Genomic DNA, 16933 nt, shown 5'->3' with positions numbered 1-16933 from the left:
GAGTCTTCTAGGCATGAAATGAACAAGTTGGTGACATTTTGCAACATCAATCTTTTTCCATTCTTCAACAATGACCTCTTTTAGTGACTGGATGCTAGATGGAGAGTGATGCTCAACTTGTCTCTTCAGAATTCCCCAAAGAAAATAATTTCTTTACACCACAAAGGTGAAGGCTATAGAAGATCAGCAAAGCTTTACTTATCAGTCTAATGACTGTGGTATATAAAGTGGTACAAAAATTTAAGAAAGCTGGAACTGCAACCATCTCACAGAGGCCCTGTCCACATGGCAACAGATTCAGGTGAATCCGATACAATTGTTTATCGTTTCGGCCTGGCGTCCACACGGCACCGGCGTTTTGGGTGCCCCAAAATGCAATCTTTTGAGAACGGGTTCCAGAGTGGAAAGATCTGGCAACGTTGCCGTTGCGAAGTCATCTGGATGAGTAGAACGGATTTGTTTACGATGACGTCACAACCACATGACTGTGAGTGCTTCACACCGGGTAGAAGTGTAACGAACTCGATGCGAGTTGTCAACAAATCCTATAACTTGGTTCATGAAACGCGCTTACAAAATATTTTCACTGTGAATATTTATTGTGTAATGGTGCAAAGTGAGAGAGAGAGAGAGAGAGAGAGAGAATAGCCCTTAGGGCAGAGTCAATCCCGCCAGCAAAAATAGGGAAAAAAAAGGAGCGATCTCACCTCTTCAGATGTTGGTTTAAGTCCTACAATACATTCCTCAAAAAGGGGGGGCGCTCTTGAGCGATGAGGAGATAAGACGCGCTAGCTGTAGCTCCTGCAGAATTTCATTTAAAATGTCATATTAAACCAAACCCACGCAAATTGGACTCATTTACACGAAGGTCTGTGAATCTGTGATACTCATAGCGCCGACAGTGCTCCACAAATGCCAAAAGCTAAACCGAACTCCAGGGCCGAACCGTCTGAGGACGGAGGCCCAACTGAAGCACCGAGCCGGAGTGGGAAAGACAACCCAGAGGCATGCACTCAAAGCACGGATCAACAGGTAGTGCTAGCTGCCATAGCAGCACTGCAAGCGGACTTATCCCAAGTTAAGTCGGATATTTGCGCCAAAATTGATGAAAAGATTGCAGATGTGAGTACAGTTTTGAGAGGTGAAATTGCTGCTTTGAAAGCGGAAAGTGACAATAAGTTTATTACTGTACACGCTCGCCTGGACGGCCAAGATGACACGCTGAAAAGTTTAGTCGAGTCAGCTAATGGTACTTCGGACGTTGTTGCAGATCTCGAAGCTAAAGTTAAGGCATTGCAGGGTCAAGTCAAACAACTTTCAGACAAATGCTTAGACCTGGAGGGCCGGTCTAAACGGCAGAATCTGAGGATCGCTGGAGTTAAGGAGGGGTTAGAGAATGGGCAGAAACCCAGAGACTTCGCAGCCCAGCTGTTAGCAGAGGTTCTACGGCTTGATGAAAAGCCAGTGATTGACCGAGCACATAGAGCACTGCGAGAACGCCCGGAAGATACCCAACCCCCGCGGCATCTGATCATCAGGGTACACTACTGCCACACCCTCGAGGAGATCCTGCAGAGGGTGGGACAGTCCACAACCCTCACATATCAAGGTCAGCGAATTCAAATTTTCAGAGACTTTCCACCTGCCATTGTCAAACGCCGTGCGGCTTTTACCCCTGCTAGAAACTTACTGCGGGATAGACCCGGGGTGAAATATGGCCTTTTATACCCAGCTAAGCTGAGGGTGACGCACAACGGGAAGGAGACTACATTCACCGACGCAGAGGAGGCGCGTTTGTTTGCCGAACGCCTCTCTACCCTCGTCGATGAAACTCATGAAAGAGGAGGAAAAGACGTATAAAGCCACTTAACGGCTGTGAGCGCAGAATATATAAACACACCCTTTCAGGCATTTATACCTCCTTTCTGTGTTCGGTCATCTACCTTGAGGCTGACTTTATTGGATAATATTAATGCAGTATACTTCAGTGGTGTTTTTTGTTTTTCAGAATAAGTCTCAAGATATGGCTGCTAATTTTTTTTTCTTCTTTTTCTTTTACACGTTTCAAACCAATAGGCCAGTTACAGTGTTTGAGTTCACATAATATGTGAAGATCTTCTTTCAATGTATTCCTGGGAGAATGCACGACCTTCAATTTGAATGGGTTTGGTGAGGGATTTTGCAACTGCTGGGCTACTAGGATCAAGAGGGGTTTTTTTCACTGTTAGCTGTTAAAGTTAGAGTTCATTCTCTTTTTGGAAGGTTCTTATTGTGCACTAACTAGGAGGCTGACAATCTTTAGTTTTTGTCTTTGTTTTGGGTCTTTTTTTTTGTGTGTGTCTGAATGTGCTTAAGGTGGGTAATAGGGTGGGAGGAGGAGGGTGGGGAGGAGTGCTATTCGTTTTTTGGCTTTATTTATCAAACAAAAAAGAGGGAGACATTAATGTATGCTTTTCAAACATATAATGCATGTTGGGAAACAGTTTGAGATGAGTGGGGGCAATTTAAACTTTTGCTCATGGAACGTGAATGGTATTAATGAACCTGTGAAGAGAGGTAAAGTACTTGCTCACCTTAAATCATTAAAAGCTGATATTATTTTTTTACAAGAAACACACCTAAAAAATGATGAACACAACAGACTAAGATGTAGGTGGATACAACAAATTTACCACTCTAATTTCTCCATAAAAGCCAGAGGCGCAGCTATTCTGATACGCAGGGGAGTTCCCTTTAAACAAATGTCCTCAATTGTCGACAAGGATGGACGATATGTAATTCTTATGGGGGAAATCCACTCTACCCCAATGACCTTGTTAAATATATACGGGCCGAATAGTGACGATCCTGAATTTTTAAGAAAAGTCCTAAATTTGATACCAGATATTTCCAATACTAACCTAGTCATTGGGGGTGACTTTAACTTTGTTTTGGATACTTATTTGGATAGATCTTCTACCCTGAGAATAGAACCCTCCAAAGCATGCAATCTCCTAAAGTCATACACTGAGAATATGAATCTATTTGACGTTTGGCGGATTTCTAATTTTTCAGGCAGAGAGTATTCTTTTTATTCCAAAGTACATAATGTATATACAAGGATAGACTTTTTTCTGGTTGATGGTAAATTGCTACCTTACTGTTACAATGCTAAATACCATAATATTATTATTTCTGATCACAGCCCAGTGTCATTTGCACTTAAGCTCCCTGGACATATATCCAACCAGAAAAATTGGAGATTTAATCCCCAGCTCCTCACTGATAGGAAGTTTTGTGAATATTTAGAAACGCACATAAAACTCTTTTTTGAAACGAATGATAAAGATGACATCTCACCCACATTATTATGGGAAACATTTAAGGCTTATTTCAGAGGCTGTGTTATATCTTATCAATCATCCCTTAAAAAGAGTAATAAAGCACAACAAATGGAATTGGAAAAACGAATTTATCAACTAGATAGAGACAACACTCAACAACCCTCTTTGGAAAAACACACAGAGATAGCTGCGCTCAAATATGAGTTGAATAAAATAATGTCTGACAGGATTTGTAGAGCCTTTACATTTGCCAAGCAAAAGTACTTTGAGTTTGGTGATAAACCACATAAATTATTGGCAAGACAATTGCGTAAAATTGAAAATGATAGGACAATTCATAAAGTTAAATCCAAAACTGGCATTGCCCTCACTGCTCACAAGGAGATTAATGATCGATTCAGGCAATTCTATGAAACTCTATACACATCCGAACATAATGCCGCACCAGATGCAGCACGGTCTTTTTTGGATAAATGCAACCTCCCATCTCTAAGTGATGAGGAGCGTAAGATTCTAAATGCAGACATTAGCTGTGAGGAGCTACTATCAACTATTAAATCATTGAATAATGGTAAAAGTCCAGGCCCTGATGGGCTTAGCAACGAGATATACAAAAAGTTTGGTGCTTTGTTGGCTCCATATTTATGTAAACTATATACCCGGTCATATGAGGATGGCATATTACCACAAACACTGACTGAGGCCACTATTACCCTACTATTAAAAAAAGGGAAGGACCCAGAGGAAGTGGGCTCATATAGACCAATTTCATTATTAAATACAGACCAAAAAATTCTAGCTAAGACACTGGCCAAGAGACTTAATGCCTTCATGGGCAAATTAGTGCATCCAGACCAAACTGGGTTTATCCCCAAGAGAAATTCTTTTCATAACCTCAGACGTCTTCTTAACATTATGCACTGTGATAGGCCGCCCACACAGGACTTTGTCATACTCAGTCTGGATGCCGAAAAGGCATTTGACAGGGTGGAATGGCCCTACCTTTTTGCGGTCCTGGAAAAGTTTGGGTGTGGCCAGAGATTTCTGTCTTGGATCAAGCTACTGTACAATAAACCCTGTGCTAGGATACTTACAAATCAGACACTTTCCACCCCATTTCAACTTTGTAGAGGTACCAGGCAAGGTTGCCCGCTTAGCCCATTGCTATTTGCCCTAGCCATAGAACCGCTTGCGGAAACTATCCGAGCACATCCCAGGATACATGGTTATGAGACAGGATACACTAAAAACAGGATTTCATTGTATGCAGATGACATATTGTTGTATATTACTCAACCCCTAATAACCGTCCCGTCAATACTGGAGGTGTTCAGTTTGTTTGGTGCCTTTTCTGGGTATAAGATTAATTGGGGTAAAAGTGAACTGCTACCTATACGGTTTGGAGATCAGGACTGGCTCAAACAGCTTCCTCTACATGTAGTTCAGGATAATTTAACTTACTTGGGAGTGACGATCACCAAGAAATACAATGCCCTTTACAAAGCCAACTTTCCCACCTTACTAAGAAAGCTGGAGCACAATATCCAATTTTGGAGGACACTCCCAATTTCCCTACTGGGAAGAGTCAATGCCATCAAAATGATTTTTCTCCCTCAGATACTTTACCTTTTTCAAAATCTACCCATATTTCTCACTAAATCTTTCTTTAAGAAACTAGATTCAATTGTTCTTCCTTTTATATGGAACTATAAAGCACATAGAATTAAAAAAGACCATCTCTGTAAACACAAATCTAGTGGAGGCCTGGCGCTGCCTGACTTCAAGCTATATTATTGGGCTACTGGATTGCGCTCCATTGTACACTGGCTAGACGACGCCCCTTCACCGTTTAGTGGGATGGAGATGGAACGGGAAGACTGTCTACCATACTCAATAAGAGCGGTTATACTAGCACCTGTGAAGATCAGTAGATCATGTTATAAAAACAATCTTATCATACATGATGCTATTAGGGTATGGAAGCAACTAAAAAAGTATTTCAACCTCAGTGCACTGTCTTCTTTATTGCCAATAGCGGCCAACCCTACCTTCATCCCCTCCATTGTGGACAGAACATTTAGTGTATGGAAGGAGATGGGGATAGGTAACATTGGAGACCTGTACATTAGGGGCACCTTTGCTTCTTTTCAACAACTCCAGCAGAAATTTGGCTTACCACAGATTCATTTTTTCAGATATCTTCAGATTAGGAATTATGTCAAAACACATCTTCCTAATTTTGAGGTGGTAGCGCCAGATACTTTGGAGATCTCCATGAAAATATCTGCCAATTCTCGTTTCATAATCTCTCCGCTATATCACACACTGCTGAGTATGGACCAACCCAGAACGAGCACTTTAAAGGACAAATGGGAAACAGAGCTTGGAATTCCAATACCTCAGTATGTGTGGGAGGAGTGTTTAGAATACATACATGAATGTTCCATTAATACTCGACATCGCTTGATACAATTCAAAATTCTACACAGATTACATTACTCCAGGGCCAAGTTGCATAAGATATTCCCTGACGTCTCACCAATGTGTGAGAAATGTGAATGCACAGAAGCTACCTTATCACACAGTTATGCCTTATGTCATAAATTACAAGAATACTGGTGTGACATATTCCATTTCCTGTCTAGGATTCTTGAAGTCCAAATAAATCCGGATCCTGTTTTGATTATTCTGGGAATTTCTGATAAGCTCTTGAAGCTTAATGTAGCACAACAGCGTCTTCTGTCATATGGTGTTATAACTGCCAAAAAATTGATTCTTTTATATTGGAAGAAAAAAGAGGTACCCTCCTTCAAACACTGGCTATCAGATTTGACAGGCACTCTCCACCTGGAGAGAATCAGATTCATCCTAAAAGACAAATTAAGACAATTTGAAAAAATCTGGGAACCTTTGGTCTCTTATCTTGATAAGGCAACTGATTAGGATGGCCAATAACTTCACATTGCACTCCTGGGGAGGGTGGGATATTCACGGGTTAATGGGGGGGGGGGGGGGGGGGGTTTGATGTTGTCCTGTAGGTCTTGTATTTTACATCCTACTTATAGTGTATTGCAGTTATTTTTATTGTTTATTTTTATTGTGCCTTTATTATTGTTCTCATCAGGATTAGTTTTATCTGTGTATGTATGGGCATTTCCTTGCAGTTTGTTTATGTGCAAGTTTTTCTTAAAAGAAACATGTGAATGTCAGTCGAAGTACCTTGTGGAAAGAAATGTTTCACAATAAACATATTTGAAAACATTCCTCAAAAAGGGCGTAGAAGAACAAATTAATCCATCAACGTGTAGCATTCAATTTATTCCGGACCATTAAAGACGCCGCCTTCCGCGTAGAATCATACGTCATCCTCGCCGCCATATTGGATGGGTCAAAGCGGAGAATAAAGATGCCTCATTCATGTGCTGCGTTTAACTGTACCAACAGGTTTACCGTCCAAACGAGATCACATGGGATTACCTTTCACAGGTGAGACTGGAAAAATACTTTTCATTGTATTTGGTCATTATAATGTAATTTTACGAACAGATTTTTCTGACTTTGTGGCTAATATGAAGTCTCACGCATAATAGTTTATGCGCATGCGTCCTTACTTCTATTGTTCTGGTGTCTCCGAAGGGACCGTCTTACAGCGCCCCTAGAGGTGTGGCATGTGTATTGCATCGTTTTCAGCAAGCGTTGCGTTGCCGTATGGACCTGATATTTTACTGATCGTTGCCCATGTGGACGCGATATTTTTTTAAATAACATCTCGTTGCCGTTGTCGTGTGGATGTAGCCAGAGACATCCAGGTCGTCCACGGAAGTTAACACCTTGACAGGAGCGTCTTCTGATGAGAAGGGTTGAAGAAAATTGCCATGCAAGTTCACTGCAGTTACCTAAAGAAGTAGAAAGCCAAACTGGGGTGACTATTTCCCGTGACACAATATGGCGTACACTGCAGAGGAATGGCATGCATGAATGCCGTCCATAAAAGAAGTCTCTCCTAAAGCCTAGGCACAAAAAAGCCCACCTAGAGTTTGCCAGGGCCCATGCTGACAAAGATGAAGACTACTGGGACTCTATACTCTGGAGTGGTGAGACCAAGATAAATGTTTTTGGAACTGATGGCTTCAAAACTGGATGGCGTCGCAAAGGTGAGGAATACAAAGAAAAATGCATGGTGCCTACAGTGAAACATGGTGGTGGCAGTGTCCTTATGTGGGGCTGCATGAGTGCTGCTGGTGTCGGGGAGCTGCATTTCATTGATGGCATCATGAATTCACAGATGTATTGCTCTATACTGAAAGAAAAGATGCTACCATCACTTTGTGCCCTTGCTCGTTGTGCACTTTTCCAACATGACTAAACACACATCTAAGGCCACTGTTGGATTTCTGAAGAAGAACAGGGTGAAAGTGATTCAGTGGCCAAGTATGCCTCCTGATCTGAACCCAATTGAACACCTATGGGGAATTCTGAAGAGACAAGTTGAGCATCACTCTCCATCCAGCATCCAGTCACTAAAAGAGGTCATTGTTGAAGAATGGAAAAAGATTGATGTTGCAAAATGTTGCCAACTTGTTCATTCCATGCCTAGAAGACTTGGTGCTGTCATTAAAAATCATGGAGGCCATACAAAGTACTAGGTGTAGTAGTTTTTGTTGTGGGGTGTACTCATTTTTGTACCACCCTAATTTGAGTAAAACTGAAAAATGTGTAATCTAAGTTATATCATTAACCTTACTTTCACGTTATAAGTTAAACAGATGTTATATTAAACTTTGTCTTTTCAACATTTTGGAAATTGTTTGTGTTCATTGAGATATTGTTTAAAATGTTACTTTTCAAAGGGGGTGTACTCATTTATGCTGAGCACTGTATATATGTGTGGACACGAGTGTTTAAGTGTTTTACTGGGAAATAGGCCACTCATATTTTTCATACAAAAATATATCGCGGATCTGAGTGACATATTTTCTGATATTTCACTCGGATGATGTCACTCCCAGTGATTTGACACGTGTTGTCAAAATGGTGAACCAGATCAAAATTAAAATTCTTTTGATTAACTTGGATATTTTTTGTGGATGTGTCCATATAATATAAAGAAAAGAACTTTACATGGTGGTGTGAAGATATGAAGTTTATCTTCTTGTGTTGAAAAATATATCGCTCATTCGTTTTGCCCACTCGTGATATTATACATTCACCACTCGAAGATAAATTTCATATCTTCATGCAACTGTGTAATATGCTCTATATATATACACACACACACTCGTGCATCTCAAATTAGGATATTATGAAGGAGTTTTTTTTTTTCATAATTTAATTAAAAAAAGGTAAAACGTTTATATAGTCCAGATTCACTACATGTAAAGTGAAATATTTCAAGCCTTTTTTCATTTTAATTTTGATGATTATGGCTTATAGCTAATGAAAATCAGAAATCCAGTATCTCAAATTATGAGAATATTTCCTAAGATCAGTCAAAAAAGGATTTACAATACAGAAAGGTCCAACTTCTGAAAAGTATGTCAATTTATACACTCAGTACTTGGTTGGGGCTCCTTTACCATGAATTACTGTGAATCAATGTGGCATGGCATAGAGGCGATCATCTGTTGAGGTGTTATTGAAGCCCAGGTTGCTTTGATAGTGGCCTTCAGCTCGTCTGTATTGTTGGGTCGGGTGTTTCTCATCTTCCTCTTGACAATACCCCATAGATTCTCTGGGATTCATGTAAGGTGAGTTAGTTGGCCAATCAACCATGACAGTAATATCATGGTCAGTAAACCATTTGGCAGTCGTTTTGGTACAGTGGGCAGATGCTAGGTCCTGCTAGAAAAGGAAATTGGCATCTCCATAAAGCTTGTCAGCAGATGGAAGCATGAAGTGCTCTAAAATCTCCTGATAGACATTGAGTTTTGACTTGATAAAACACCGTTGACCAACACCGGTGGATAACATGGCACCCCAAATTATCACAGACTGTGGAAACATCATCCTTCAAACACCTTGGATTCTGTACTCTTCCTCCAGGCTCTAGGAGGAGTCTGCAAAATTTACTTTCATCTGAAAAGAGGACTTTGGACCACTGAGCAACAGTCCAGTTTTTTCTCTCCTTAGCCCAGGTAAGATGCTTCTGATATTGTCTCTGGATCAGGAGTGGCTTGATATTAGGAATGTGACAGTTGTAGCCCCTTTCCTGAAGACATCTGTGCGTGGTGGCTCTTGATGCACTGATACCAGCTTCAGTCTACTCCTTGTGAAGCTCTCCCAAGTTCTTGAATTGACTTTTCTTGACAATCCTCTCAAGGTTGTTTTGCTTGTGCACCTTTTCCAACCAGCCTTTTCAATGACCTTCTGTGGCTTACACTCCTTGTGGAGGGTATCGATCAAGTCAGCAGTCTTCCCCATGATTGTGGTTGTGTGTACTGAACTAGATTGAGAGATACATGGTATTTATACTGTTTTACTCAAACTGGAAATGAAATATTCTAATAATTTGAGATGTTTTTTTGCACTGTAGGCCATAATTATCAAAATTAAAATAGAAAAATGCTTGAAGCATTTTAGTTTACATGTAATAAATCTAAAATATATTAAATTTTCACTTTCTTAAATAACTGATGAAAAATATTGAACTTTTTCACGATATTGTAATTGTTTGAGATACAGAGTGCTTCAAAAAAATTTGTAATATAATTTCACAATCTAATAACTTTGCCAGTTCTCATTCAGTTGACCTCAAATTTTAACAGTATGCGTGGAAACAGGTCAAAATTTTATTTTTTAATGTTTTTTTGTTTATCTTTTTAGTTATAGAAATGCCATTCACTGGAAAAGAAAAGGCATTTTGTGTGTTAGAGTATGCTCAAACAGTCAAACAATACGGTGCAGCGTGCATTTATGAGAGAATTCTCTAAAAATGCACCAACTGCAATGCAGGTTTGGACAGGGCACAAAAAGTTCAAAGAGGAAGGCTGTCTGTGTGTGTGTCTGTGTCTCAGGCTGCGCGCATATTGAAAATTTGTGAAATCATTGATGGAATCCACATACCTTTGAATTTCTCATTCAGATTTTGAGGAATAAATCTTATATTGCTCAACATTAAGCCTGTTCAGTTTCATTTGCCTAGACTATGTAGTTTTTGGTATATTTACATCTCAAATAATATCACAATTTTTGAAACACCCTCTCTCTCTCTCTCTCTCTCTCTCTCTCTCTCTCTGTGTGTGTGTGTGTGTGTGTGTGTATCTATATATAGTTGGAGAGGTGGAGAGTAAATGTACATTTAAAAACCCCCATAAAAGTTATGATTGCATAAGTATTCACCAACACAGTTGAAAAACATAAAATTAGTTCTGGTGCCAACCAGTTGTCATCAGAAGTCATATAATTAGTTGACTGGAGTCCAATAATGTTCAATTAACATGTCATGCAAGGACACCTGATGTAGTGGTACTGAGCCTGCTGTAGCAACTTCAAATTTCGGGTTCCTTTAATTGTAAATGGAGCTGCATCTGCTAAAATAATAGTTTGTATGTCAGATACATCATCAGAGACACCACAGCAATTTGCCAGTGGCTCTTTTTAATTTATGATTGAATTGAATTGCATTCTTTATCTGTTACTAGTTACATTTAATGTAAAACATAAGCAAGACTCAAGTGTTCAGGAGAGAGGAGTCTGTGCATCTTGTTTTTTCTATGGTTAAAAAAAAGAGGCTGGTAAGGGAACATTATGGCTGCTATAATGCAAGTGAAAACAGGAAATAACTATCATGTTGGAAAACTTAATGACTTTTACAAAGACACCTGAGACTCCTTCCATAAATTTTTAACTTATGAACTTCCAACTTTTACAAAGACACCTGAGACACCAATCGATGATATAAGTGTTTTGAGGAATACGCTTAGATTATAGGGAGCTTCTGCCATCCAAGTCCCTATGAATGCCATGTTATAGGAACAATAACATTAGAATGAGCACATTAATATAAGCCTTTCTTTTATATTAGTCATGAATATTTAGTTCTGTGGTGTTATACAAAATTAATCATCTGATTTGAGAATTCACTGACACTGTGGAATAATCTGTTTTTACAGATAAATGGGGAAATAGTTATTTTTACAATAAAATGGGGGAAAAATATTCCAGAAGACTTTCAGGTATAACTGCAGCCAAATGATTAAATACTTATGCAAAAACAAATGTCTATTTTTGGTTAATTAACCTTGGTTTCACAATAAGATATAGTATTTTGAACCTTGAAATGTTAGAAAAATTCAAATAGTAAAAATTCAAGTTCATTTCAATACCAGGTTGACAGTCCAAAATGTGTACTGTCAATCTGAAATGCATTAAAATAGACAATTAAGGAACAGTTGGTTGAATTTTACAACAAGTGGTAAAGCAGTTAATTTTAAGTCAATCATTATCTTTCTACAAACATCTTTCAAGTTTAGAGAGTCAGAGAAATGGGCAAGAGCACAAATCATTTATCTGTTGTGTGATTGGTCATTAATATTCAGAAAGGGAGGATCAATAGCAAGTGAAGGCTTTCAAATCAGTGAATTTCTTTACTTTGTGTGATTGTGCACATACTGTAGCTTCATTTGGAAAGTTTGCTGATCACTCTGATTAAAGCTCCATTTTCATCCTTAAGGCGCTGGTTATCTGACTTCAGCTCAGTCAAAACCTAAGAAAATCCAGAAATAATTTAAATAGTAAAGTATACTGCATGAAATAATATTGCCTTCACAAAATATGAATAAGATAAATTAATTGACAGTATTTGTCATACAATCTCTAATTTGCCATGCAAGACAAATCAGTGTACATCATAAAACTTCTATTCACCTCATGAGATTTGACATAAGCCTTTTGAAAAAGCTTTATAAAAGATATATGCATTGCTCATTAATGTGTTTGTCTTGTCTGTACCTGCTTACACTCAAGACTCCACTTCCCAGAATTGACAGCAACCTTCTGGTTTTTGACTTTGTGTTTTTTGACTTTGCCTTTTGATATTACTGCTGACATTCTCTTTGTGCCTTGCCTGACCACTGCCTGTTTTCTGACTCTGCTTTCTACCTCACGATTTGGATTTATCTGACAGTTTGCCTGAATAAACTCCTTTTCAGCTTTTAGAACCATCTGTTGCCTGCATTCCTGACAGAATACTTCACCATCATCATGGATGTCGCAGAAGAGAGCAGGCATGCCTTGTCTGCACAGGGTCGTCTCCTAGGAGAACAGCAACAACATCTGGGTGAACTTGATGCCTGCATCACTCAACTCACCAATACTGTGTCACAGGCACTCCTAGCCAAGCCTGTGTCAGTTACAAACTCCAGCACATTTATTCCCCATCCTGACAAGTTCCCAGGAGAAGTGTCTGAATGCAAGGGATTTCTGCTACAACGCTCACTGTTTTTCACTGCTCAGGTCGGGCCCACAGAGCAACAACAAATTGCTCAGTTTATCAACCTTCTCACCAGTAAAGAGAACAAGTGGGCAACTATTGTATGGGAGAAGGGTGGAGAACCCATGTCATCCTACAAGCAGTTCATTGAGTTGTTTTGCTGAGTTCTTTTATCACAGTCCCGAAGGGGTGGAGGTTGGTGAACAACTACTCACTGCCAAACAAGGGAAGAGACAAGTTACTGAGTATGCTCTTGAATTTTGCATGCATGCAGCAGGAAATGGCTGGAATGAGGCTGCTCTCAAAGCTTCATTTCACCAGGGCCTCTATCCCAAAATTCTCACCGAATGTGCCTGTCAGGATGATCAAGCCTCTCTAGATTCAATTATCAATGTGTCTATTCAGTTTGACAATCTACTCTGGAATTAGCCATCACTGCAAAACCCCATGCACCCCCCCCCAAATGTCATAGAAAACCCAGAGCCCACAGAGATCTAATGCACCAAGCTAAACCTTTCTGAACTTGCGAGTTAAGACTCAGAGAATTTCTCTGTTGTAATCCCATACATCAGGGGTGTCCAAACTGATCCATAAAGGGCCATGTGGCTGCAGGTTTTCATTCCAGCCATGCAGCAGCACACCTCATTTGGCTTATTCAATCAACTGACACACCCACCCTTTAATCAAGGGTGGGTGTGGCTGCAAGTATTTGACTGTGTGAAGACAGTTCAGTTGATTGAATGAGCCAAGTCAGGTGTGCTGTTGCAATGGCTGGAATGAAAACCTGCAGCCACACGGCCCTTTATGGATCAGTTTGGACACCCCTGCCATACATCATGTATCAAACTGTCCTTTCTGGCAGGAAGGCTTCAAAACATCAATGGCTACTAAGAAAGCATCAACCACACCACCCCTCTCTCAGGGAGTCAGTCTCATACTTCAAGACTGATGTACAGATAAGGCTTTCAGAGTCTGTGGCAGCTCCTTCAGCCCTGATGGATTTTGGAGCTGCTAGAAATGGACAGCAGTACTGTGCTAAACCACCAAATACCCACACAACCACAGTGTCATAGACTTCATCAGAGGTCTTCCCAAATTCCAAAGCATGGTCAGCATAGATCAATTTTCAAAGTCATTAAGACTTTGACCCAATTCCAGGACTCCCCACAGCTTTTGAGACAACTTCTTCACCCATGTGTTTCATTACTTTGATATCTCAGATGATATTGTCAGTGATTGTTGTTCACAGTTCACCAAAAGTCAAGGTTCATGAGCAAACTGGGAGTGTCAGTGAGCTTGACTTTGGGCTATCACTCACAGTCTAATGGCAAAGTGGAAAGGGCCAACCAAGAGATTGGGTGTTTCTCAGGGACTGAGCGCAGTTTCTGCCATGGTATGAATATGCCCAAAACTCCCTACGACACTCTGCCACCTAACTTAAGCCCTTCCAATGTGTACTCAGCTATCAGTATTCCCTTTTCCCATGGATTGACTCTCCCACTGTGGTACCTACAGCCGATTACTGGTTCAGACACAGTGAACAGGTGTGGGACAGCATCCACCAGCATATAGAGCAAGTGGCACAAAGATGCAAGCATTTCGCTGACCATCATAGAGGGGAACGCTCCACCCCCCAAAAAAATTTATATATATATATATATATATATATATATATATATATAAAACCCAGATGACAGACATCAGGAACCCACAAGCCTGTAAAAAACTCTGTGCCAGGTACATCAGCCCCTTTTAGATGGGGTCTGATGATTCAAATTTTGAATTTTGAAATTCTTTTTGAAAATCAAGGACACCACATCCTAAAGAGAAGCAGGAACATCCAGCTTATCATCAATACAGTTCAAAAGACACCATCTGTGATTGTATGGAGGTGCATTAGTGCACATGGCATGGGTAATATGCACATCTGGGAAGACACCATTAATGATGAGTGATATATACAGGTTTTGGAGCAACATGCTGCCATGTAGATGATTATTTTCAGGGAAGGCCTTGCTTATTTCAGCAAGACAATGCCAAACTGCTTATTTCAGTAAGACATGCAAGCTGCATGTATTACAACTGCATGGCTTCATAGCAAAAAAGTCTAGGTGCTAAACTGACCCACCTGCAGTCCAGACCTGTCTCACATTGAAAATATTTGGTGCATTATGAACTGAAAAATACACTGAAGTTGACCCCAAACTTTTGAGCACCTGAAAGCACCTGAAAGCCTATATCAGGCAAGAATGACTTTTGAACATTTGACTTTCAAAACTACAGCAGTTGTTCTCTTCTGGTCCCAAACATTTACAGAGTGTTGTTAAAAGAAGAGGTGATGCAACACAGTGGTAAACATTCCCCTGTCCCAACTTTTTTGAAACATGTTGCTGGCATTAAATTCAAAATGTGCATATATTTTTCAAACAAGAAAAAAAATTCTCAGTTTCAACATATGCTCAAATGTTCACTCTTATCCTCTTTACAGCATCATCTGCTTCCTTGCTATTTATAAAGGCTTGCTTTTTGAACCTTGGGTCCAAGTAAGTGGCCTCTGCAAGCTTCTCAGTGAATTCTACCTTCCTGAATCTCTTTGTTGTTGCTCATGCCAGGCTGTCCAGGAGTTTCCAAACTGGGACATGGATGGAGGGACTTCTTTGATGCCAGCCTCTGAAGACAATCTAACAATCCAAGGCAGCAGATGATACTGTAAAGAAAATCACAGTGCCTGCTGCACATTTACCCCACTTGTAGGGAGTAAGAGGTAGATCCAAACTCTGGTGTGACTGCTGCTGCAGGGCCCATGTTTTGGGAAAACTTCAGTGAGAGGTTAGCATGCATGAGGAGTTCTACTTCTAGTTTTACCTCCACATTGACTAGCTCAAAAGATGCTATGGTGGTGATGTGGGCCTACTTTGCAGACCCTCTGGCATGGTGGAGGAGGGGCTCACCTGTATATATAAAAGCCTCTGCAAGTTCATGAAGACTAGACCAGTGTTTCTCAACCACTGGGCCATGGCCCATTAGTGGGCTGTGATGTGCCATCTAATGGGCTGCAAATTTTTTTCAAGTTGAAGCTAATTTTTAGTAGGGTACAAATGCTGGGTTGCATCAGATGTCACATCCGCCTCATTAGATATGCAAGACATGAAGTGGTGGCCAGCTCAGCTCACTATTCACAAGGTGTTACTATCACTGGGGTGCTTTGCTAGTTGTTAAAATGCCCTATGCTTGCATTTAGGGCTGTTCAAATCAACCAAAACATGAAACTGATAAGTTTCTTCCGGGTTCTCTGTGAAGTGATAAAAAAGGGTGAAAGAGCAAAGGATTTTACCAAAAGATGATGAGAAAGATAGCTCTTGAACCTTTTACTGCGATGGAAGGGAGCAGAGTTGAAGAACACTTGAGTTTGCAGTGATCACTTCGTGAAAGGTTTGTAAATTCCTCTGATTTATTTTGTTTGGATCCGCAAATGACTTTTCTCACTGTTTTCCATTATTTCATGATGTTTTGAAGTTCACGAGATGCTTAAGTCCTCAGATGTGTTTTTGTTGACTCATTGATTGTAGTCGCCATATTGTAAACAAATGGATGTATAATATACATAATACCCAGGTCTTTAAACGTGTTTCTGTGGATCTTTGTGAATGATTTACCCAGAAGAGAAGAGCAGGGAGTATTGAGAATCGAGCAGCTTTGGTTTGTTTACATCCGATACTAAAACTTGTAGCGTCCTAGCACCCATTGCAAAGATGCGTACAAAATTTTCATGACCCGGAGGCCATGGGAACAAATTGGACCCAGTGAGTAACTACTAGAAATAAACTGAAGTGTACCTAATGAGTAGGCTTATGAGAACAACAGGCAGGAAGCAGGCACAGCAGCACAGTCCAAAAATCTCTTAGCAAAGTCCCAGGAAGACAGAGCAAAGGCAGAGTAACAGATGACAATAATCTCAAGAGAAAACCGAGCCAGAAAAAAACAGAATCCTGAGTCAAAGTTCTAGTCAAAAATCCCCAAAAACAACAGGCAAAAATCTTAGTCCAAAAAACGTAATCCAAGTCAGGATATTGAATGTGTATGTGAATTTAACAAAACTTAACGGTGAGTATTTATCTGCATTGTGCAGTTCTCCTCAGTGTGTTTATATAGAGTAGTGTAACCCACCTAAAGATTTGGT

At 40.1% G+C, this 16933-nt stretch overlaps 1 protein-coding gene across 1 annotated transcript in view; it reads right to left on the bottom strand.

Annotated features, from left to right (window-relative positions):
• Positions 1 to 11761: 11761 nt before the first annotated feature.
• LOC132896012 (protein phosphatase 1 regulatory subunit 12A) overlaps positions 11762 to 16933 on the bottom strand; it is a 159117-nt gene continuing 153945 nt past the window's right edge. The window contains exon 7 of the mRNA XM_060936740.1: positions 11762 to 12027. Within this exon, the coding sequence (XP_060792723.1) occupies positions 11941 to 12027 (87 nt within the window). The 3' untranslated portion in view covers positions 11762 to 11940. The remainder of the gene's footprint in view (positions 12028 to 16933) is intronic.

Source organism: Neoarius graeffei, chromosome 13, assembly GCF_027579695.1.
Source record: "Neoarius graeffei isolate fNeoGra1 chromosome 13, fNeoGra1.pri, whole genome shotgun sequence".
Classification (NCBI taxonomy): domain Eukaryota; kingdom Metazoa; phylum Chordata; class Actinopteri; order Siluriformes; family Ariidae; genus Neoarius; species Neoarius graeffei.
This window is presented reverse-complemented; position numbering and strand designations above follow the sequence as displayed.